Here is a 20,448-nt window from a genome sequence, read left to right as displayed (position 1 = left end):
CACTAAGCAATCAATATTAAGACCCATCTTGTAAGGGTTTAAAAACACATCCATACAGATCTGAGCGGACAAATCCAGCCAGAGGTACGTATGCTTAAAATGTACACTTTCTTGACTACAGTGGGCCACACCCTGGGGGGGATTAATTACTCAGGTTTTGATGCATCTGTTCTTTTATGACCCTAAGGGATGGCTTACAGATCTTCCCAGGTGCAACTGGTTGAACTAACCCACCCACAAAACCACGCCCCACTGGGAGTTTTCTGGATACTGAACTAATTTAAAGTGGGAACTTTTCCTATTCTAAAAGCCTTTTTTCCCCCCTTTTCTTTAAACACATTATTCTTTCAGCACAGCTGGTAGCCAGGCAGAGAAGAAGGTTTAGAAGCTTATGAGACCACAGAAAGCTCCTGCATCTGGCTGGTGCCTGGGCCCTGGAGGGACTCGGGGAAAGAGGCTAGAAAAACGGAAGGAAATTGTTGGGGCAGGGGTGGGGACATAATATTTCAGGTGACGTGAGAAAAGCCAGAGAACCCATATTCTAACAAAGGATGAAGAGTAGGGTTGGGGTAGAGAATGGAGGGTCCCCTCTCATCACGAGGGGTGCTCCTAGCACCAGACCACTTCTTGGTAGAGGTAGACAGTGATACAGACCCAGAAAAGGACCTCAGAGACCCTGTCAGAGGACAAGGATGCCCACAGGGCCTGGCCAGGGAACCCCGTGAACGAAGAGCTACCGGTGACCCGCAGGTGGGGATGGAGACTCTGACAAACCTTCCAGCCCATCTAAAGGCATTTTAACTCAGCTTTGAAAACAAACTCCGGTAGTGAAACCAAAATCTCACGGGTGGGCCCGGCAAGACCTCAGATGGGCCGACTCTCTCATTCCACCACGAGGAAAACTTGAATGTTCTTTTGGAAGCACTGGAAACCACTGTGAGTGCGTCAGACATACCAGCTCACTGTGTTCTCACAACCCGGCGGACAGGCTAGGTACTACTTCTGACCCCATTTTAGAGAAAACGGAACTGAGTCCCAGAAGGGTTACATAATTTGTCCAAGCTCACACAACTCGTGACTGGGGAGCTCAGATTCCAACCCGGCATCCCGGCCCTTACCTGCTAGGCGGCACTGGGCTCCCACTGAATGTGTCATCTGCCGTGCCTGGCGTGTAGCCTAACGTGAGTCAAGGTAGTGAATGGATGCTCTGGTCTTGGGACTTATTACTAGACCACAAATACTGGAATCAAGAAATGCAGGCAAAAGGAGTCCTAGATAAAAAACTTCCCTATTAAGTGCAAAGTTAAAAGGGAGAGAGCGCACGCAGGCTGTTAACCCACCCCCCCCACCTCCCCGCTCGTAGGTATCACAATACGTTCTTTCAGTAGCCGAGTATACACTTGGGGCTTGGGGCATAAAACCAAGTGCTTTCTGCGTCCACAACTGCCAAAACCAACTCAGATCCTTCATAGAGCGTGAGCCAGCCCCTCTTCCCGCGCTGTGGGGAAACTGCTTACCAAGCCAATAAACTAATAAAATTCCTGGGAACGCTGCCGCTCCCAGTTCTCCACCCCTCCTGACTCATCACCTCTACTCTGCTCCCCCTGCTTGGGCCATCACTGGTTTAACTGAGGTAGGGTGAGATCAAGGCCATGTCTACCTGAGACAGGACTTCAGACATTAGGCCCATTGTTTCCCTGGTGATCAATCTGGCCTGCAAATCAATGGAATCTTACAGCCAGGCAGAAAAAAGCGATTTAGTGGGTCCGTGGGGCAGGGCCAACTCTGGCCCTTACCCGTCCAGCCCTGCGGCAGGCCCCAATTCCTCCCATTCCCCTGTGTGCACAGGTGCTCATTCCTGAACCTGCAGAAGCTTCCCCATGAGTGGAAATGGGGACAGAGCACATTCGGAGCTCTTTGTGGTAAGCCCCTGACTGAGGTTTCCGGGAGAGTTATCAGCTCTGGAGACTTCCAGAGTACAGCTAGCTTCGACTTATTTTTTTGGAAGGTTGCCTGTCTGCTTTGTCCCCCGCCACCCCCTCCCGTCAGGCACTAACAGTGACCTCCCTCGAGCAGCACTAAGCAGTGAGGAGCAGAGATCAAGTGGCTCCATCCATCAATTCAGGGCTGAAGCTTCTGGTTCAACATTAGTGATGAATACAAGCGATCACAATGAAAAGTAGTTACGATCTCACAGGGCAGTGGCAGGTGTTAGGCACCCTGAAATGTCAATGAATGCAAAGTGTCCTCCTCAACTTCCCCCAGTGAAGAACCGAAGCCTCTCCGAGAGGCTAAACCAGGCTTCTGGATACCCCCTAGTGTCAGAGCTACGAAGAGACTAGATGGACCGCCACCTAGTGGTAGCCTGGAGTCACATACCAGCTCCCTAAATTCTTACCCTCCTCTGGGCTTCAGATAGAGGGAAACCATTCTCTCCCTAAGTTTCCAAGTTCTGATTTAAAACAGATCGTTCCCAAGTTATAGCTAACACACCAAAGACATGAGACAGGAATCAGGAGGTCCGAGTGTGCTCCCGTTTTAGTGATGCCAGGCGTCTCCAGCGCAGTGCTCAGGAACCCCAAGTCTTTGCTACTCTGTAGGGATGGGGTCAGAGTCAGTGCAGCCGGGTACCCTCCCCAAAGGGCAGCATTCCCAAGACACAGGGGAAATTATGGGGTGGGAGGCAATGTCTGCCTCAGGTGCCACGTATTCTTCCAAGTAGACAAAACTGAAGTAGAATGAGGCAGCGGAAAAGTAGTTTTCTGAGACTTCTTGAACCACTGGGAATTTAAATAATGAAACCCTGTAAGTTGCTGATCAGTCAAGTCAAGCTCGGCTCAGACTGACAACCCGCCCCACCCCAAGCTCCCGAACAACACCTCTGCTTTGGTCTGAGGATGGATGCGAGCCTGGGGCTCTCCAGCAGAGGGCTCGGTGGGGGCACCCTTGGGGCTGGGCATAGCTACAGAAGGCCAGGAACCATTCCTATTCACTGGATGGGAATAAAGGGGTTTGTTGACGGAATTACGAGTTGCTCTTTGAAGACCCAGGTGAGGTTCTGAACCGGCAGGGTTTGGCAAATCAGCACCTCCCTTCTCTGGAGGAACACAAGGTTTTGCAAATGTCTCACGGTGACTCCCCCTGCTAGAATGAGCACTAATCCAGCCATATGAAGACACTACAGTGTGCCACCTTGCAATTATCCATCTTGATAGAGAGTCCAGAGAACTCCCTGGGAAATGGAGCTTCTGGGCCTGCAGAGGGTCTCCTGAGTCTTGCAAAGGGAGAAAGGAGAGGAGCAGGCAGCCCTGCTTGGCCAGGAGGGAGAGGCTCCTCCTAGAATCCGGATCTTGGGAAGAGGCAGGTCCAAGCGTCCTCCCCCTCTGGAGCCACCCTCCCTGTACAGCTGGGACAAGAAAGGGACAAGAGCAGCAGGCTAACCTGGAGTCATGTTCAGACACAGAGCCACAGTGAAATGTGTCCCCTACGCCAAGCATCCAAGGGCAACACCTTCCCTTTGGTGTGGCTGGGCTGACCGTCTGCGGTTGGCCGAAGATGAAGGAGGTAGAAGATAATAAAGAGGTGAAAAAGAAAAGCAAATTACAGTGCTTCGCACACGGTGCCTGCTTCTCAGTGACTGTTTACTGCACTGAATCAGGCAGATCAAGGCCAGGAGAGACATTTTCTTCCACCAAGAGCAAAGGGGTAAGTTGGAGACTTGAACAAGGTCACTGCAACTTAAAGGATGGGCCAGTCCCACTGGATGACTCAGGCTGGTGAGAGCAGCCGGGTCCAACCAAGGGGAGGAGACTGCCTCAGGGGGTGGGGGGTGGGGGGTCTTTCAGGGCAGAGTGCAGGAATGGACTGGAAAGAAAACTGGCCAGAAAGCTGAATGCTGGTATGTTCTCAGAACTCTGAGCACAACATCCCTGGAAAGTTGGCTTCTGCGGGCTGCATGGAGTAGAACAAGACAAGGCCCAGACTGGGAGAAGCCTGAGCTGGCATGACCAGCTCTACGACCCTGGGGAATTCCTGACCCTCTCTCAAACTGATCGTCTCTCTTATAGCAATGTTGTGAGGACCAACTTCTTTTTATTTTATTTTATTTTATTTATTTATTTGTGGGGGGAGAGGGAGAGGGAGAGAATCTTAAGGTTCCATGCCCAGTGTGGAGCCCAATGCGACACTTGATCCCACGATCCTGAGATCATGACTTGAGCTGAGATCAAGAGTAGACACTCAACCAACTCAGCCACCCAGGCCCCCAAGGGCCAACCTTTGAGTGTGAAAGAAGACCGGAAGACTCGAACTCATTATATAAATGGGGGGTTAGCATCTATGCCGAAAAGGTGCACGCAGCAGGCCCAAGGCTGCTATCTTTAGAAGCACCTGCTTGCAAGGTGGGCTCTCATTTGCCATCTGGAAACTTGACAGTAAGACCTTTCCCAGTCAACAGTGAACTGTGGTCTGCTGTGCCTGGACTATTTGTGCAAATAATGTGATAAGGTGAATATGTGCTTTCTTTCTAGGAGTCTGGAATTTTGGTACGTGTTAAGCAGAGGGTGCCTATGTGACCGGCCCTGATAAAAATCTTGGGTGCTGAGTCTCTAATGGGCTTTCTTGGGCAGAATCATCACACACATGTTGCTGCGTTTCCATTGCTATGATAAATCTCAGCCATGAGTTCAACTATATGCTGGGTCCTGTGGGTCCTTCCAGCTAATCTCCAAACATGGGGGTGGTCTTGGGGACTCTAATACAGAATTGGTATTTTAAACCTGCACCTAGCATGAGCTAACAGAGATCTTTACCAACTCAAGAAAGCCTGCTGTCATCACCCAATTAGAAGCAAAGTTACAGACAGAAGATGGGACTGGGCCCCAAGCCCAAGAAAGGGGAGGCAATAGATGGGGGAGGAGGGGGCAGGGAACACTTTCCAAAAGCCCGCTGGGAGCCAATCACTGTGGTGGTGCCTCTGTCTTCCTAATTTCCTTTCCTCATCATTGCAATAGTATCATTATTCCTATTTTTTAGATAAAGAAATTCAGGCACAGAGAGACTGAGTAACTAGCCCGAGGTCACACAGCTGACCAGAAGAGTCTGGCTGGCTGCAGAAAGTGCAGAGTCCTGGCTCTTCCCAGCACCCACACTGCCTGTCTCGCTGCCACTCCCTCCATCAGGCTATTTGGCTGGCCCTCGTCCTCTCTCTGCCAAGCAAGTCATGAAATGTTTTCTGCAAAACTAGAGCAGGAAGAGAAACAGGGCATCTGAGACCAAATGACCCTTATCATCTATGTTTGATATTTTTCAAAGCGTCACAAAACCCACCATTTCATTTGACTCTCAGAACCACCATGTGCCGGGCTGCCAGGCAATGCCCTCCTTTCTCGGACAGGGACAATGAGGCCCAGCACAGACCGGGTGACTAGGACAAGGGCAGGACTCAAGCCAAGGCCTTCTTCCACATATCCCAGTGTCCGGCACCCAGGAGGGATGCAGGAAATACCTGCTGGCTGCAGGAATGATGACTGAATACAAAATAAAAGTAGGTTCAACAGGAAACCAGAGGTCTTGTCTCTGAATTTTCTTTTAAATCGTTTTTTTCCTTTAGGGAGCATGGGAGGCTCAGTTGGCTAAGTGCCTGACTCTTGACTTCAGCTCAGGTCACGTTCTTGGTGTTGTGGGATGAAGCCCTGATTGCGGCTCCACGCTCAGCAGGGCGTTTGTTCAAGGATTTTTTTCTCCCGCTCCCTCTGCCCTTCCTGCCCAGCTCATGCACACATATGTGATCTCTCTCTCTCGCAAATAAATAAATGTTATCTTTTTAAAAATATACATCATTTTTCTTTCCAAACATATGTACAAGGATGCCTGGGTGGCTTAGGTATCCGACTTTTGGACCCACCCAGGTCTTGATCTTGGGGTCATGAGTTCAAGCCCCATATTGAGCTCCACGCCCAGTATGAAGCCTACTTAAAAAAAAAAAAAAATGTGGGATGCCTGGGTGGCTCAGTCGGTTGAGTGCCTGCCTTTGGCTCAGGTCATGATCCCAGGGTCCTGGGATCAAGTCCCTTGTCAGGTTCCTTCCTCAGCGGGGAGCCTGCTTCTCCCTTTGCCTGCAGCTCCCTCTGTTTGTGCTCTCTCTCTCAAATAAATAAATAAAATTTAAAAAAAAATGCATAGTACTGACCAGTCAACGAAGAACTCCAAGTAACCTTCATTTGGTTTCTCTAGCTTCGGTGTCCCCATTTCTGCTTTCACTCCCACCAAGATGTCTGTGTGACCCTGTGGACACATGCAAGAAGGGGAGAAGAGTCCTCACTCAGGGCAGGCAGCCAGATACCCAAACACCAACCTCCTCTCCCAGACTAGGTCCCTGGGGGACTCTTTTAGGAGCACTGCAAAGCAACCTGGGAAGTGGCCCTTTAAAGAGGTAAGGGGTCCTACAGATCTATACAGATGCCCTCCCAGAGTCTGGCTTGGGTCTTGGATTCCCTGGAAAAATATGCATTCCCGAAGCCCAGAGGGGCCCGCAGCTGGCTCCCTAGGGCCTGCCTGTCCTCCCCCGGGGCACGGCCTCTGGCCACAGGGTACTCACCAGCTTGACCCTGGCAGACCCACTGGTGTTAGATACCACATCGGTTTCTACTTCGACACATCGGTAGTCCTCACAGCCACGGCCATCCACACGGAGGTCCTCCTAAGGGCAATAAACACAACCCTAATACAACCACAACCCAACCACCAACAGACATCGGAAGTCATGCACGCCATCTCCCCCAGGAGAACTAGGCAGTACAACATCGCCTCCTCTCTTAGCAAATCACCCAGAATTCTGTCCTTGTAGCAAGGAACAATATTACTGTTTTTCACATGAGGGAATGAAGACTCAGAGAAGTAAAGCCATGTATCTGAGGTCCCACAACTGGTGAGAGCAAAGCTAGGTTTCCATCCAGGCCCGAACGAGGGCAAAGTCCATACTATATCTCACGACCCCGAACAGGCACATGGAACGGACAAAATCTGAATGAGAGACAAAATAAGAGTTACATCTGCCCCAGCTGTGCCCCCCCCAAACTTAGCAAGATCTACGCCGTGGACAGCCAAAGACATCCAGCGCTTCTCTTCTAAAGCAGGCATTGCCGAGAACAGGGACAGCAGGAACGCTTCGGCCCGAGGGCCACCTGCTTCTGTGAAACACTGTACTGGAACACTGCCACGCCCGCTTTCATGCTGCAGTGGCAGAGCTGAGTGGTTGTGACGCAGATCTCCTAACCTGCGAGCCCCAAATCTTCACTATCCAGCCCTTTATAGGAAAAGTGTGCCAACCCCTGCTACCGAAGATGGCCTTCAGAGCGGTCTGCGTACTGCCTACCGCCATCTCCGAGTATTTACTTCTTCCGCGATCTACGTCCATCAGCATAACTCCGGGATATCTGCTCTAAGCTGCGGCTATAATCCAATACTGTCAATACTCACGCCGCTGCTCCAAGTGTTCCCGGTTTGGCCACTGGGGGTTCCCCTGGGTTGGTTCCTGCATTCTTTCAACATGCCTGAAATCTTTTTCAAGCACATCTTTACTTCTGACAAGACAAGATATTCCAGCCTCTGGTATTTCTCCCTGCCCCAGCCCTGGGATCAACCCTTTCTCCAAGGAGTCCTGGTTCCTTTCACTGAGGAACGGTGCTTTATAAACCAGGATCTGGCTGCTAAGTAAGTTCACTGCTGTCGGGGTACGACTGCTTCCCGAACTTCTCTGCAGACAGAGCTAGAAGACATCTGTGTATGCTAACCCACACAGTGGCATTTATTTCTGAGTCTGGCCACGAACTAACGAAAGGCCACATGTTCACGCCGATAGTTGGTTCTAACCTTCCTCCTTGTCTTATTTGTAACTTCTTTCTCAGAAAGTGAGAAACCTGGCTCTCATTATCCGCAATGTATTTATGTATTTGTTAACTCCTGAGAACCAAATTTACATGGAGTACCATTCTTTTCGTCTCCAGCCTTAGAGTGCCCACCCAGAATCCTGTTTCCCAGTGGTCTTCCCCATCTTTCAGTGTGGCTCTGCTACTCCCCCGCACCCGTGAGGTTCATCTGTAACTGTGCTCCAGGGCGGCTCCCTCATATCCCGGCTGTTTTTAATTACTCATGGACTTTTCCAGTATGCGGACTATCACCACGACTCTAGGAGTCAAAGTTATCAGGAAAAGTATACTCAGGGAAAGGCCGCCCTCCCCTCAGCCCTATTTTCATGCCCCCTTCTTTCTAGCTCTTTCCCACCCACCCCAGGCAGTCTGTTTAATTGCTGGTTCATTGTTCCTGTATCTCCTCTGCACAAATGAGCAGATACATGAATTTATATCCCTTTCTTCCTTATATGAAGAGTAACATGCTATAGACACTCTTTTATACTTTGCTTCTTTTTTTTTAAACATCTAATAATACATATGCAGGCAATCACTACACATCAGCTCATGGAGATCTTCCTCGTTCTTTGTAAACATTTTCTGAAAGCACTCTTTCAGAAAAGGACTCATTAGCATCATCAGATTCTCAAAGGGGTTAATGCTCCTCAAAATGTTTATTATTTTTTAAGATTTTCTTTATTTATTTGACAGAGAGAGAGAGACCACAAGTAGGCATAGAGGCAGCGGGGGTGGGGAGGACCAGGCTCCCTGCTGAGCAGAGAGCCCGACGTGGGACTCGATCCCAGGACCCTGAGATCATGACCTGAGCTGAAGGCAGAGGCTTATCCCACTGAGCCACCCAGGCGCCCCATCTCCTCAAAACGTTTAAAAACACTGTCCTAAAGTATGTAACTGTAACAAATTTACCTTTAAACTGCCTGGCTAACTGCATAAATGACTGACATTTTTATTTGGAGACACTGAAATCCAGCGAAGCACTGTACTCACCCAGCTCTAACCTTCCACCCTGTTTCTACTCTTGCCCTATCCCACTCCTGTTAATGCAGAGAAAATACACATCACAAGTCAGCCTGAAGACCCTCTGAGGCTCGTCCGCTCTCCAGGCCATCCCTTTCCTGGAAGGAGTCCCCATCGTGAGTCTGGGGAGACCAGTACTTGAAAAGCAACAGAAGTTCAAGTCTAGGAAATGAACCTCCAGGGAGGAACTCCATAAAGTGATTCCTCTTCCCTGGAGGATCCCAAAACTACGTAATAACTGACTCTTGACGACCCCCCTAGGAGAGCAGGAAACGCTTCCTAGGTTAACCTCTGATGCCCCATCCTCCAGGTGTGTCCTGTGAGGAAAGTGAAAACAGGCCCAGAAACGTGATTTACGAAGGCTACCCCTGCCTGAGCTGCAGGTCACGTGCAAGTGTGAGCAGTGACGAGGACTATCAGTCATGGGCTCCAGGTCTGGTGTCACATAACTAGCTGCCTGATCTAGGACATGATGCTTGAGACTAGTACCTCCTTTGTAAAAGATGGACATTGAATCAGAAGGCCTCAAAGGTACTTCTCTAATTCTACAGATCCATAAATTAAAACTGCCACAATTACTTGCAAAAACTAATAGGAGCTGTTCTCTAATGGACATTTACTATATTTGGGATAACACGATAGGAATGCTACACAGCTGACACATTTAGCTCTCACAACAACCCTGTAAGATAGCTTTTTTCATCCCTTTTACAGATGAGGAAAGGGGATGAAATGATGCTAAATGTCTGGCCCCAGGTCACATGGCCAGTAAGAAGCACGTGAACTCTAAGCCAGAGCTCTTAACCCACAATTCCACCAGGTCCTCTGCATTCTGGAGGGTCTCTCCACTGGGCAACAGGAGACAGCCTCCCTCAAAGGGTGAACTGCTGGCTCTACCAGCTGGTCACAACAATGGAGAAAACAACTCTGAATGCAAGGAAGCCACAGGTGACAGGGCTTCCAACTATGGCTTTAAAATATCACTTCTCTGGAAAGATCTAGTCACTACCCTTTGTAGTGACAATGCCCCTGTTCCAGGATGGAAAACCACGCCTCACCAGGTACTGCCTTTCCAGCCTTTAAATAACTCTCTGCACTCTTAATCTCAAATAACAAATTGAGGGTTGCTGGGGGGAGGGGGGTCGGGAGAGGGTGGTGGGGTTACGGACATTGCGGGGGATATGTGCTGTGGTGAGTGCTGTGAAGTGTGTAAACCTGGCGATTCACACACCTGTACCCCTGGGGCTAAAAATAAATTGTATGTTTATAAAAAAATTTTTAAAAATTTTTTTTTAAAATCACTCTCTGCTGCGGGGTGCGTGGGTGGCTCAGTGGGTTAAAGCTTCTGCCTTCGGCTCAGGTCATGATCCCAGTGTCCTGGGATCGAGCCCCACATCGGGCTCTCTGCTCAGCAGGGAGCCTGCTTCCTCCTCTCTCTCTGCCTCCTCTCTGTCTACCTTGTGATCTCTGTCTGTCAAATAAATAAATAAAATCTTAAAAAAAAAAAAAATCACTCTCTGCTCCCTGGGGGAGGCTCGCTGGGAAAGGCTCAGGTGACAAGTAAGAGATAAAGAAAAAGCTATAAATTTTTCTTCCCAAGGATGCACACAGTATATATATTTTTTTTCATAGAAAAAAAGCACCGAAGAGGATAGGAGAAAAATAAACCAAAAACAAACAAACAAACAAATTAGTCCACAAATCACTGCACTCAGGACTATTTTTTTTTTAAATCCAGCTTTCCTCATAAAAGGCTTAAAAATTACTCAAACCTGCTTGTTCTGGCTCAGAGCCAGACTCCCTACCAAAATGTTTATTCACCAGTAGTACTCGGAAGCAAAGGAATTAATCCATGTGTGACCATTTAAACAGGGGCTGCCCCACAGCAAAAGCTCCATCCAAAAACCCAACAGAAATGTCAACAAATGCTGGACACCACCATGGAGTGATGGGACAGGGCCATCCTTCTCCGCAGAGGGGGCTGGAGCCCAAGGGGGCTGGGACAGCTCCCGGTGACTTTCCAGTTGTTTCTCACCCAGTCACAATATGTCTGCCGACTGGGTGTGGTGGAGTCCTCTCCAGCCCATATATATATATATATATATATTTTAGAGGTTTATGTATTTATTTGAAACAAAGAGAGAGAAAGAGCATGCTGGGGAGAGGGACAGAGGAAAAGAGAGAGAGAATCCCAAGCAGACTCCCCACTGAACGTGGAGCCCGACGTGGGGCTCCCTCCCACAACCCTGGGATCACGACCCGAGCCAAAACCAAGCTTTGGATCCTCAACCGACAGAGCCACCCACGTGCCCCCCCAACCTATATTTAAATCTCTCCTGTCACATACCAGCTTTGTGACCTTGCACAAGTTAACTCTTCAACAGCCTGGAGTCTGTCTCTTCATCTGGAAAGCAGGAATCACCCCAGCCTTACAGAGTGAGAGGAGAATCCAAAAGCCAGGAATCATTTAGAGGACCCTCAGCACACTGGAGCACACACAAGTGCCTCCTGCACAGTTCCCTTCTCCCGCTTCCCACCTATCCGCTATCAGCTCACCAAATCCTCAAAAACAAGCCTGCCAGGAGCTTATGCATGAGGAAGGTCAACTGAGGCACCCATTTCGCTGTCCGTGGCAGAGTGGAAGGACAAGGGACTCCACCCAGAAACACTTGTCTCAGACCCAAGTAACCCAGTTCTATCACTTGTTAAAGGAAGCTGACAAGTCAGCTCTACTAACCTAACATGCTTGGGAGAACTTAGACTGTGGCCTTGGCAGTGAGGTTAACCCCCATTACCTTGTTCTGACCTGTCCAACACCTTGGACCTGCTACAGAACAGAGACTAGAACACTTCTCCTACTAGAATGCAACTTAGGAGAAGGACCACATCAAATCCAGCTCTGCAGGCCATGGCCCAAGTCACAGCAGGCAAAACCAGATGTCAGTCCTCGTTCACCTTCCAAGTGTACTGAGTAGTCTGCAGTTCAAGGATGTGATTCTGTTCACTTCACAGAGTGCCTGGGTGCAGGCTTTTCATGCCATGGGCCCGCAAATGGAAGGGCACGGGACTCAAAATTAAGAGTCCTGAGGGCTGGCTTCAGCTTTGCATGGCCGGGTTGAAAAGCTGAATACTGACTGTTCCGCCTTACAGCTAAGGACCCCAGTGTCAGCCCTGTTCCCCCTTTTTTGTGCTGTTCTGCCAACGATGCTTACAATGAAAACTAGAGCCACAGAATAGAAATGAAAATCATCAGCTGAGCTACAGCTCCCTTCAACTGCCAGGAAAAATTCCATAAAAAGGTCCCGAGAGGAATGCCTCTTGGTGGGGCTCATCCATCGATAGGGCCCGGTCTGAAGCTTTGAAGGCCAGTTTTATGTCCCGGTCACGGCCACAGCACCAAGAAGCAAGGCTGTGGGAAGCCTACCCTGCCTCTGGTTCCACTGAGGCCACATGACTGACCCACGGTCCACATCCAACAGCCAGAGCCAGAGGTGGGGGTCTGACCTCACATACAATCCAAAGAGCAACCTGCTCCTCCAGCATGAAACTGACTCTCTCCTTGGAATCTGATCTCTGACCCGGGAAATACTCGAGAAGAAGGGAGCTCAAGAACTGACAGGTCAGGTACGGAGGGTGGCTGGAGCGACCACACGAAAGAAAGGCCAGGATGGGGGGCGGGGAGGCGATGATGGATTTTTGCCAAGATGAAGGGAAGCTGGACAGCAAGTGCTGTAGAGGAGAGACACACTCCAGGAGAGCCGAGTGGAGGTGTCACCACCGACATAAACACGAGCGGAGAGTCACACGGACCACGTGATCCATGGTGGAGCTGCCTCGGGACTTTCTAGCCCTTGCCACAAATCCACTTTTTCTGGAGATGATTTAATAATCTCTAGCCCTCAAATGCCACAGGTTGAACCGCTGACGGGGTCACTGTGAAGGCTGGGAATACAGTGTGCATAGTTCAACACAAAGCCACACTTCTGATGGAAAAAACAAACTTGAAAAGGACCCAATGTCTCTTCGGTGTTGACCACCTGTCAGGCACGCTTTATTTTCCCATCTCAACATTTCTCACAACCCCATTCTGCCCACCTCCCCCCTAGATGGATACAGTCTCATTTTACCAGAGGGAGCTGGCTCAGAAACTCAGGTAAAATCATTCTCACTGTGAATGGCACGGCTGGGAAAAGAGCTCTGCTTGGTCTGGCTCCCACGTCCTCCTGCTAACGCAGTAGGAGACCACGGGACCTCAGGCCGGCAGGAGCAGGAACTCGGCAGTGGACTCTCAGCTGGACCAGGCCAGTGGTCCACCCGTAGGCCAATGTCTGCTGGTGGCATCAAAATCTCCTGACACTTTATGAACATGTCTGTTCCCAGGCTCCAATCCCAAAGGTAGAGATTCAGAAAGTCTGGGCAAAGCCTGGGAATCTGCACTTTGCAGGTGAATGAAAGATACTTCAAGACTTCAGAATCACGGGGCTGAGACAGAGGTCAGCTGTGTCTCCTCAGGAAGAAAACACACACCTAGCCAGTTGCTCAAACCCAAAAGAGGGTAAACCCTAGATTCTGCAAATTCCAAAAAATGCCCCCCAGAATTCCTGAGTATTGTAAATAGAGAAAAAAACAGTTTGAGATACGAGTCGGTAAAACAAAAGCTGTACGAAGAAAGGCAAACACACTCTAAAGGAACTTATAACAAAAGTGGGAAAGATCCTAATTGGAAAGATAACAATACAGTATACACCATGAACTATTTAAAGTCTAGAAAAATGGAGTGTGGGAGGGGGCAGTGTCCGAATGTCCCCTCTTCCTTCCTGTTGCTCACACATTTCCAGATGGAAAGAGAAAGAAAGAGAAGTAGAAACGGGGATTCTCTCTGGCCTTTGCTTTGGGAACCCTATTTAAGGACCAGACGATCAAGGCTTTCACTGCAGCAGGAAAGCAGTATGAAAGTCAGGCACGGGCTCTTGCGATCACACAGATCTGGATTTCTGTCCCCACTCCACCACGTACTCTCTGTGTGACCTCAGACCCTCTCTGAGCTCAGTTCTTCATCTGTAATATAGAGATAATAATACTCACCTTCAAGCCAGTTTCAAAGATTCGGTGACATAAAAATTATAATATGTACCTAACCAGGGTGGGACACCTCAGCCTTCAAAAGGGTGACAGGGAACCTAACAGAAACCAATCCAATCATATACTAAGAATACTGATGGATCAACCTTTCCATTTATTCTGTCCACGGATCCCTCTGATCCGCTCCCTTAGATCCATTCTCCATCCTTCTCTGGCCTCATCTGTGCACCAGGTTATCTCCTTCTCAACTACATCACCTGTACTCCCTTCACTGTCTTGTGGTTGGGTCTGGCCAATGAAAGGTCCAAAAGGAGATGAGACAATGCTCCCCGTCCCCCCTCCCTACCCGTAACTGGGGCCACATTTCTGACAGCGCTTTCATCTGGCCAAGCCTACAGTTTCTGTTGAGCAGCTCTTCCTCCACAGTTGTAGCTATCACTGGCATCTAGTAACACAACTGCCTCCCTCGGCCCCTTCAGCCCAGGGGTAACAGCTCGTCCCTGCGGTTGCTCATCTCTGGGCTCCTCAGTATCTCTTGTCAATTACCTGAAATCCACCCACACCACTATAAACAGTCACATCATACAAATCTCCTGAATTATCTGAATGGGATTCCATATTCTGCCAGAACCTAATATGATTCATCCTCCTTGCTGACAAACTGCTTTCTCTCAAGTGTGCCCCATGCTCCCAGTGGCCATTTTTGAGCCTAATGATTCTGTCCGTCCTTTCATCTGACCCAAGCTGAAGCAAAGACATTTTTCTCCTGATGACGCTGGAACTGAACTAGAAGGGATGGCTTCTTATGTACAGAGGAACCATAATTCCAGGAGCTGAGAGGTAACCACATTCTTCCTACCACATGGCCTGAGAAACCACAGGCCAGTCTGAAGAGAGGTAAGAAAAAGCAGAGGCGTAAAAAGCAGCAGAGATGAGCAAGGGAGAGTCTGAAGATGACCCTGAGTCCCTGGAGTAACGCTCACAACCTTCTAAAGCACACTTTTTCTGCTTGAGTGAGTTTGTTGGTTACCATTACTGGCAATTGAGTCCTCAACACACATTGTGAGGTTAATTTCAACTGCTTCCAGGTCACCTCTGTGGCTCAACTGGTTAAGCGTCTGCCTTTGGCTCAGGTCATGATCCCTTTTAAGAAAGACCTGCCTTACAAGTCCCCCATCAGGCTCCTTGCTCAGCAGAGAGCCTGCTTCTCCCTCTGCCTGCCGCTCCCCCTGCTTGTGCACGTGCACTCTCTCTCTCTTGCTCTCTCCCCGACAAATAAGTAAAATCTTTAAAAATTAATAATAATTTCAACTGCTTCTAACGACCACCAAACCAAGACGAAATATCCCTGAAATAGTAAAGGAACCAAAGGCTGAAAGGAAAGGGATGACAGAAGCTAAGACTGACCATACTGCACAAAGGTGAAAAGTAAAACAAACAAACAAAAACACACAAGTAGGTCTACAGATACAAGAAAGAACAGAATTCTGGGGAGGTACTGTATAAGGTGCACTGCCGGTACTCAAAGACCAACAAAACAAAAGTTGAGGTGATTTTAGAACTGAGTCAGTGGAAACCCCATGGGAAGCTTAATCACCTGTCTTCTGACCTTTATTCAGATGGTGTCAATGCTATTTCCCTCCTCCATAAATATAGCAAATTTGTAGCCAACACTAATAGTCCTTACAAAGAGATTTCTTTAAAATCAGTTACTCTGGGGTTTCCTGTGTAGCTCAGTTGGTTAAGTGTCTGCCTTGGGCTCATGCCATGATCCCAGGTTCCTGGGAAAGAGTCCCGCATCAGGCTCCCTGCTCGGTGGGAAGCCTGCTTCTCCCTCTCTCTCTGCCTGCTGCTCCTATGCTTGTGCTCTCTTTCTCTGTCAGATAAATAAATAAAATCTTAAAAAAAAAAAAAAAAAAGTCAGGTACTCTGCATGGCTCCATGATACACAGAGCAGAGCATTTACCAACAACTGTGGCCCTAATATTAGGTTCATGGTACGGATCAGATAGAGATTTAACTTTAAAAATAAAAAAGAGTGCCCAACTGACCTCCCTTTTAAGACCTGCCTTACTCAGTCAATCTCACTGAGTACCTACTAATCGCTGGACACTGGCTAGGTTTTAAAGGGACCAAATGACAGATTATTACTCCCAAGACCCATGAGGAAGGAGTGACTGAGCCTCCAAACCTCCAAACCCTCTAGGATCAGGCATCTACCCACCTCAACAACCTGATCTCCCACCACCACCCCCAGCCCACCCTGTGGCTTCACACCTCCTCCACCTGAGAGCCTGCAGATTCAGCAACTCTTCCTCCAGGAAGGCTCAAGCCTATTTAATGCTTAAGCATGCTGAGAGCTCATTTCAAATGTTATTTCCTTAGGGACACTTCCCCTGACTTCCTGGACTAGATCAGGTCCCTGACTACTTCTTCGTTCACAGCCATCAGGAAAACAATTTTACATACAAGCACACAAAGAGATCTACAATTTCTGTCTCCTCCTTCTAGCATGGGAACTATATAAGGGCAGGAGCCTTCTCATCCCTTGAGTCTAGCTTAGTTCTAGGTCGAATGAACAAATACGGAGTCCTGAAAACACAAAGGAGGGACACTTGACATGGATTTAAGGGAGCAATTCCACCTCCTTAGGGAAGACTTCGGAGCATCACAGTCCCCAATATTGTATAGCTCCTTTGACCTCCACTAACTATACCACTCCCTTAGCATATATGTTACATTCCATTGCCTTTACTTTATTCATCTTTGAAATAATACAGAAATCAATGGCTGATGGAAAGGGGATGCCAAAAGCTGAATTTGACCATACTCCACTGTATGTGAAAAGTAAAACACAAAATGATTAGGCCTCTATGGGCAAGAACAGGATTCTGGCCAGGCTTTACCAAGACGTCTGGGGATGTCTCTAACCTCGGTAGGTTACAAACAAGAAGGACACACTTGGCTTTCCTTGGTAGCTTATTACACCCAACATTCTCCAATCTCGCTCGGGAGTGGTCTTGATTCCAACGGCTGAAAACTGACCACAGAAGATCTGAATATAGTCATAGCTGCCTCTAAGGATCTTAATAATCCACTGCAGAACTAAGTGCCACTGGCTGTAGAGCTGCTTTTTAAACATTCTTCCCCCTTAATTTGTAAGGGGGAATATATGTAACATATTTATTTATATTTCCAAAGTGCTTTCCCCTCACTGCCTTCTCTCCCTGTGCTTCCCAACCATGAGGTAAGGAACAGCGGGCCAGAAGCCTCCCGCCAACCCCCGTTTCCTAGCACAGAAAAGTGAGGCTCGGCCCAGTGAGTGATGCGACTCCCGAAAGCTGAAAGACGGCTCTGGGGGCGGTGCTCCCTCGCTAAGAAAAGGTCTCAGGGACTGCCTTCCCACCCGGGTTTGGAACCTTGTAGACGCGGCAGGTTTCAAGTACGCAGACAGCCCTAACTGCACCCTCGCCGTGGGATCCTAAAGAGACTCCAGTTGCGGCTTCGGGCTGCAAATGCCGGCCGCAGAGCTCTCTAATGACCAGGTAAACCCAGCACGCCGCCCGGCCGCCTCCTCCCGAGGGAACCGAGGGCGCGCCGCCACCCGCAACGCCAGGGGGCCCCGGTGGCTAACGCCGCGGCTCAGCTACCTGAACGCCGTGCATGATATACACCTTCTCAGCCTCGCTCAGCGCCACGGACGCCATGCTGCCGAGCCGCTCCGCTCGTCGCACGTCATCTGCTCGCGTCGCCCCCGCGTCGACAGCGCCCCCCCCACGCGCTCTACGTCATCAACCTGCGCGACGGCCGCTCCTGCAGCCACCGCCGCTGCCGCCACCGCCGGCAGCTCGATGGGCTTCTCCTGCGCGCCGCCCCGTGTCTGGACGAGTCCAGGAAGCCGCGGCGCCTCGTGCCGGGGAGCCATCGCTGCAGCCCGAGGCCGGGTCCCGGGTCGGGGGCTGCAAAGGGAGGCGACGGCGGCGGCGGCGAGAGCCCCACCCGGGGCCTGGGACTGGGGAACTGCCTCCGGCTTCACGGTCAGTTGGGAGGGGGAACTGGGGTTGAGTGAAAAGGCTGGGGTGAGGCCAGAGGCGCGGGCCGGGGCGGGAGCTTAGGACTTGTAGTGGGAGAGGCGCGCGTCGCAGTTTGCTCAGAGCTGGAGTTGAAGTAGCAGAGCGAGTGTGTGTGTGTGTGTGTGTGTGTGTGCGCGTGTGTGTGTGTGTGAGAGAGAGAGAGAGAGAGAGAGAGAGAGGAGAGACCTGAGAGAGAGAGAAAGGACCTGAAAGAGAGACCGACCGACCCCGAGCGAGGGGAGGCGGATGTCATGATTGGCCTGAGGGGCTGTCTCCTTGCTCTCCTCCCTTCTCCCCCCCACCCCCATCCCTCCGTCCCGCATTTCCCTAGTCCCTAGGATGCGTGAAAAGAAGAGGCGGTGAAGCCCTCTATACTTCCTTCTGGGCGGGGAGTGAGTGCCCAGTAGTCCCGGGGCGTCCTCACTCCACCCCAAGGATTCCACCCCTGCCCACTCTCAGGGGCTGACCAGACGCTGACCCAGAACCTTGCAGGATTCCCCCTTGCCCCAGGTGGTCGCTGGAGCATTATCCCAAAGAGAGGAGGGGGCAGAGTCTTGGTGGCTGGTGCTGGCCAGGGGCACAGTGTCCAAGCGTCCCCCAGTGCTTCCCAGCGATGGCTGGAAGCCTCGGCTTGATGGTGTGGTCGCTGAGAGCTGTAGACAGCTGCCAGAAAAAAAAAAAAAAAAAAAAATCCCAGCCCTGGCCGTGGCCAAGTTGGAGTATGGGCCTTGGATATCCAGAAGGGATACCCACAAGGTGAATATAGGGTCACTGCAGGAGCCCAATAAGGCAAGGCAAGATAAGGTATGGTACAGATTTTGAAGAAGTCATGTGAATAAACGGGGGAAAGTTAACCCAGAGTGACTGAAGCAAGGGTGTCTGATGACTCCCTGTTCTGTAAAGTGAAAATACAGTAACCCTTGACAGCTCAATCATCTGAAGAATGTATTTCTTTGCTAGTAGCTTCGATACTGTCTCATGGGTGACTGTTGAGAGCTTACTGTGGATAGGCTTTGGGCCAACTTTGGAACACTAAGACAAATAAAACACGACTTCTGCCCAGAGTAGCTCCCCAGGCAGAGGGAAAGTCTCTAGGGTCAACATAACCACAGAACATGGTTAAGAACTACAATGGTGGCACCCATGAATACAGTGGGATTAAGAAGGTGGGTCAATCAAAAGAAATGAAATCTTGCCATTTGCGACGACGTGGATGGAACTAGAGCGTATCATGCTTAGTGAAATAAGTCAATCGGAGAAAGACAACTATCATATGATCTCCCTGATATGAGGACATGGAGAAGCAACATGGGGGGGTAGGGGGATAGGAGAAGAATAAATGAAACAAGATGGGATTGGGAGGGAGACAAACCATCAATGACTCTTAATCTCACAAAACAAACTGGGGGTTGCTGGGGGGAGGTGGGATTGGGAGAGGGGGAGCGGGCTATGGACATTGGGGAGGGGAGGCGAACCATAAGAGACTATGGACTCTGAAAAACAACCTGAGGGTTTTGAAGGGTCAGGGGTGGGAGGTTGGGGGAACAGGTGGTGGGTGATGGGGAGGGCACGTTTTGCATGGAGCACTGGGTGTTGTGCAAAAAGAATGAATACTGTTACGCTGAAAAAAAATAAATAAATAAAAAGGGAAAAAAAAAAAAGAAGGTGGGTCAGAGGAGGGTACAGGGAAGAAATACCTGCCCATATTCTTTTTTTTTTTTTTTTAAGATTTTATTTATTTATTTGACATAGAGAGATCACAAGTAGGCAGAGAGGCAGGCAGAGAGAGAGAGAGAGAGAAGCAGGCTCCCTGCCAAGCAGAGAGCCCGATGCGGGACTCGATCCCAGGACCCTGAGATCATGACCTGAGCCGAAGGCAGTGGCTTAACCCACTGAGCCACCCAGGCGCCCCCTGCCCATATTCTTAAGCTGTATACTGCTGAGTTCCAAAATAAATGACCACTTAGTAGACTGGACATTAGTTGCTTCTTATGTCTCCATGGTCCTCTTATAGGTGACCTACAGGGAAAACATCCTGCAGGGTTGGACTTGGCCCTCCAGGGAGATGGAGAGGTGAAGCCGGAAGCTTTTCTTCCGAATGAAAGCACAGGGGCCCCACCTGTTGGGGCACATAGGAATCTTTGTGTGGTCAGACACCTGGTTTCTATGTGAGGAGCTTTGTGATGAGATAATAAGGCACTGCTGATGTTAGAAATGATATTCTGTTCTGGAGATTGCTCAGAAAGTAAAGACCCTGAACATGGAGTCTTAGTAGCTAGATAACTAAGAGAATTGTAGATTTAAAAAGTAGCAGCAAATGGACAGATCAGAAAAGACAGAAAGAG

General features: G+C 49.6%; 2 protein-coding genes across 3 annotated transcripts in view; one reads left to right on the top strand and one right to left on the bottom strand.

The window, feature by feature from the left end:
- The window catches only part of EXOSC7 (exosome component 7), a 33,762-nt gene extending 16,023 nt beyond the window's left edge, over window positions 1–17,739 (bottom strand). The window contains exons 1-3 of the mRNA XM_045991703.1: window positions 17,705–17,739; window positions 6,599–6,700; window positions 6,191–6,285 (exon numbers count right to left, since the gene is read on the bottom strand). Of these exons, the coding sequence (XP_045847659.1) occupies window positions 6,191–6,285; window positions 6,599–6,700; window positions 17,705–17,737 (230 nt within the window). The 5' untranslated portion in view covers window positions 17,738–17,739. The remainder of the gene's footprint in view (window positions 1–6,190; window positions 6,286–6,598; window positions 6,701–17,704) is intronic.
- Window positions 17,740–17,830: 91 nt separating this feature from the next.
- Window positions 17,831–20,448, top strand: part of ZDHHC3 (zinc finger DHHC-type palmitoyltransferase 3) — a 54,337-nt gene continuing 51,719 nt past the window's right edge. For both annotated transcript variants that reach the window (XM_045990519.1, XM_045990520.1), the window contains exon 1: window positions 17,831–18,067. The gene's annotated coding sequence lies outside the window, so the exon portion shown is untranslated. The remainder of the gene's footprint in view (window positions 18,068–20,448) is intronic.

Source organism: Meles meles, chromosome 20, assembly GCF_922984935.1.
Source record: "Meles meles chromosome 20, mMelMel3.1 paternal haplotype, whole genome shotgun sequence".
In the NCBI taxonomy this organism is placed as follows: Eukaryota; Metazoa; Chordata; class Mammalia; order Carnivora; family Mustelidae; genus Meles; species Meles meles.
Note: the sequence above shows the minus strand (reverse complement) of the source record. Positions and strands in the feature narration are given on the sequence as shown.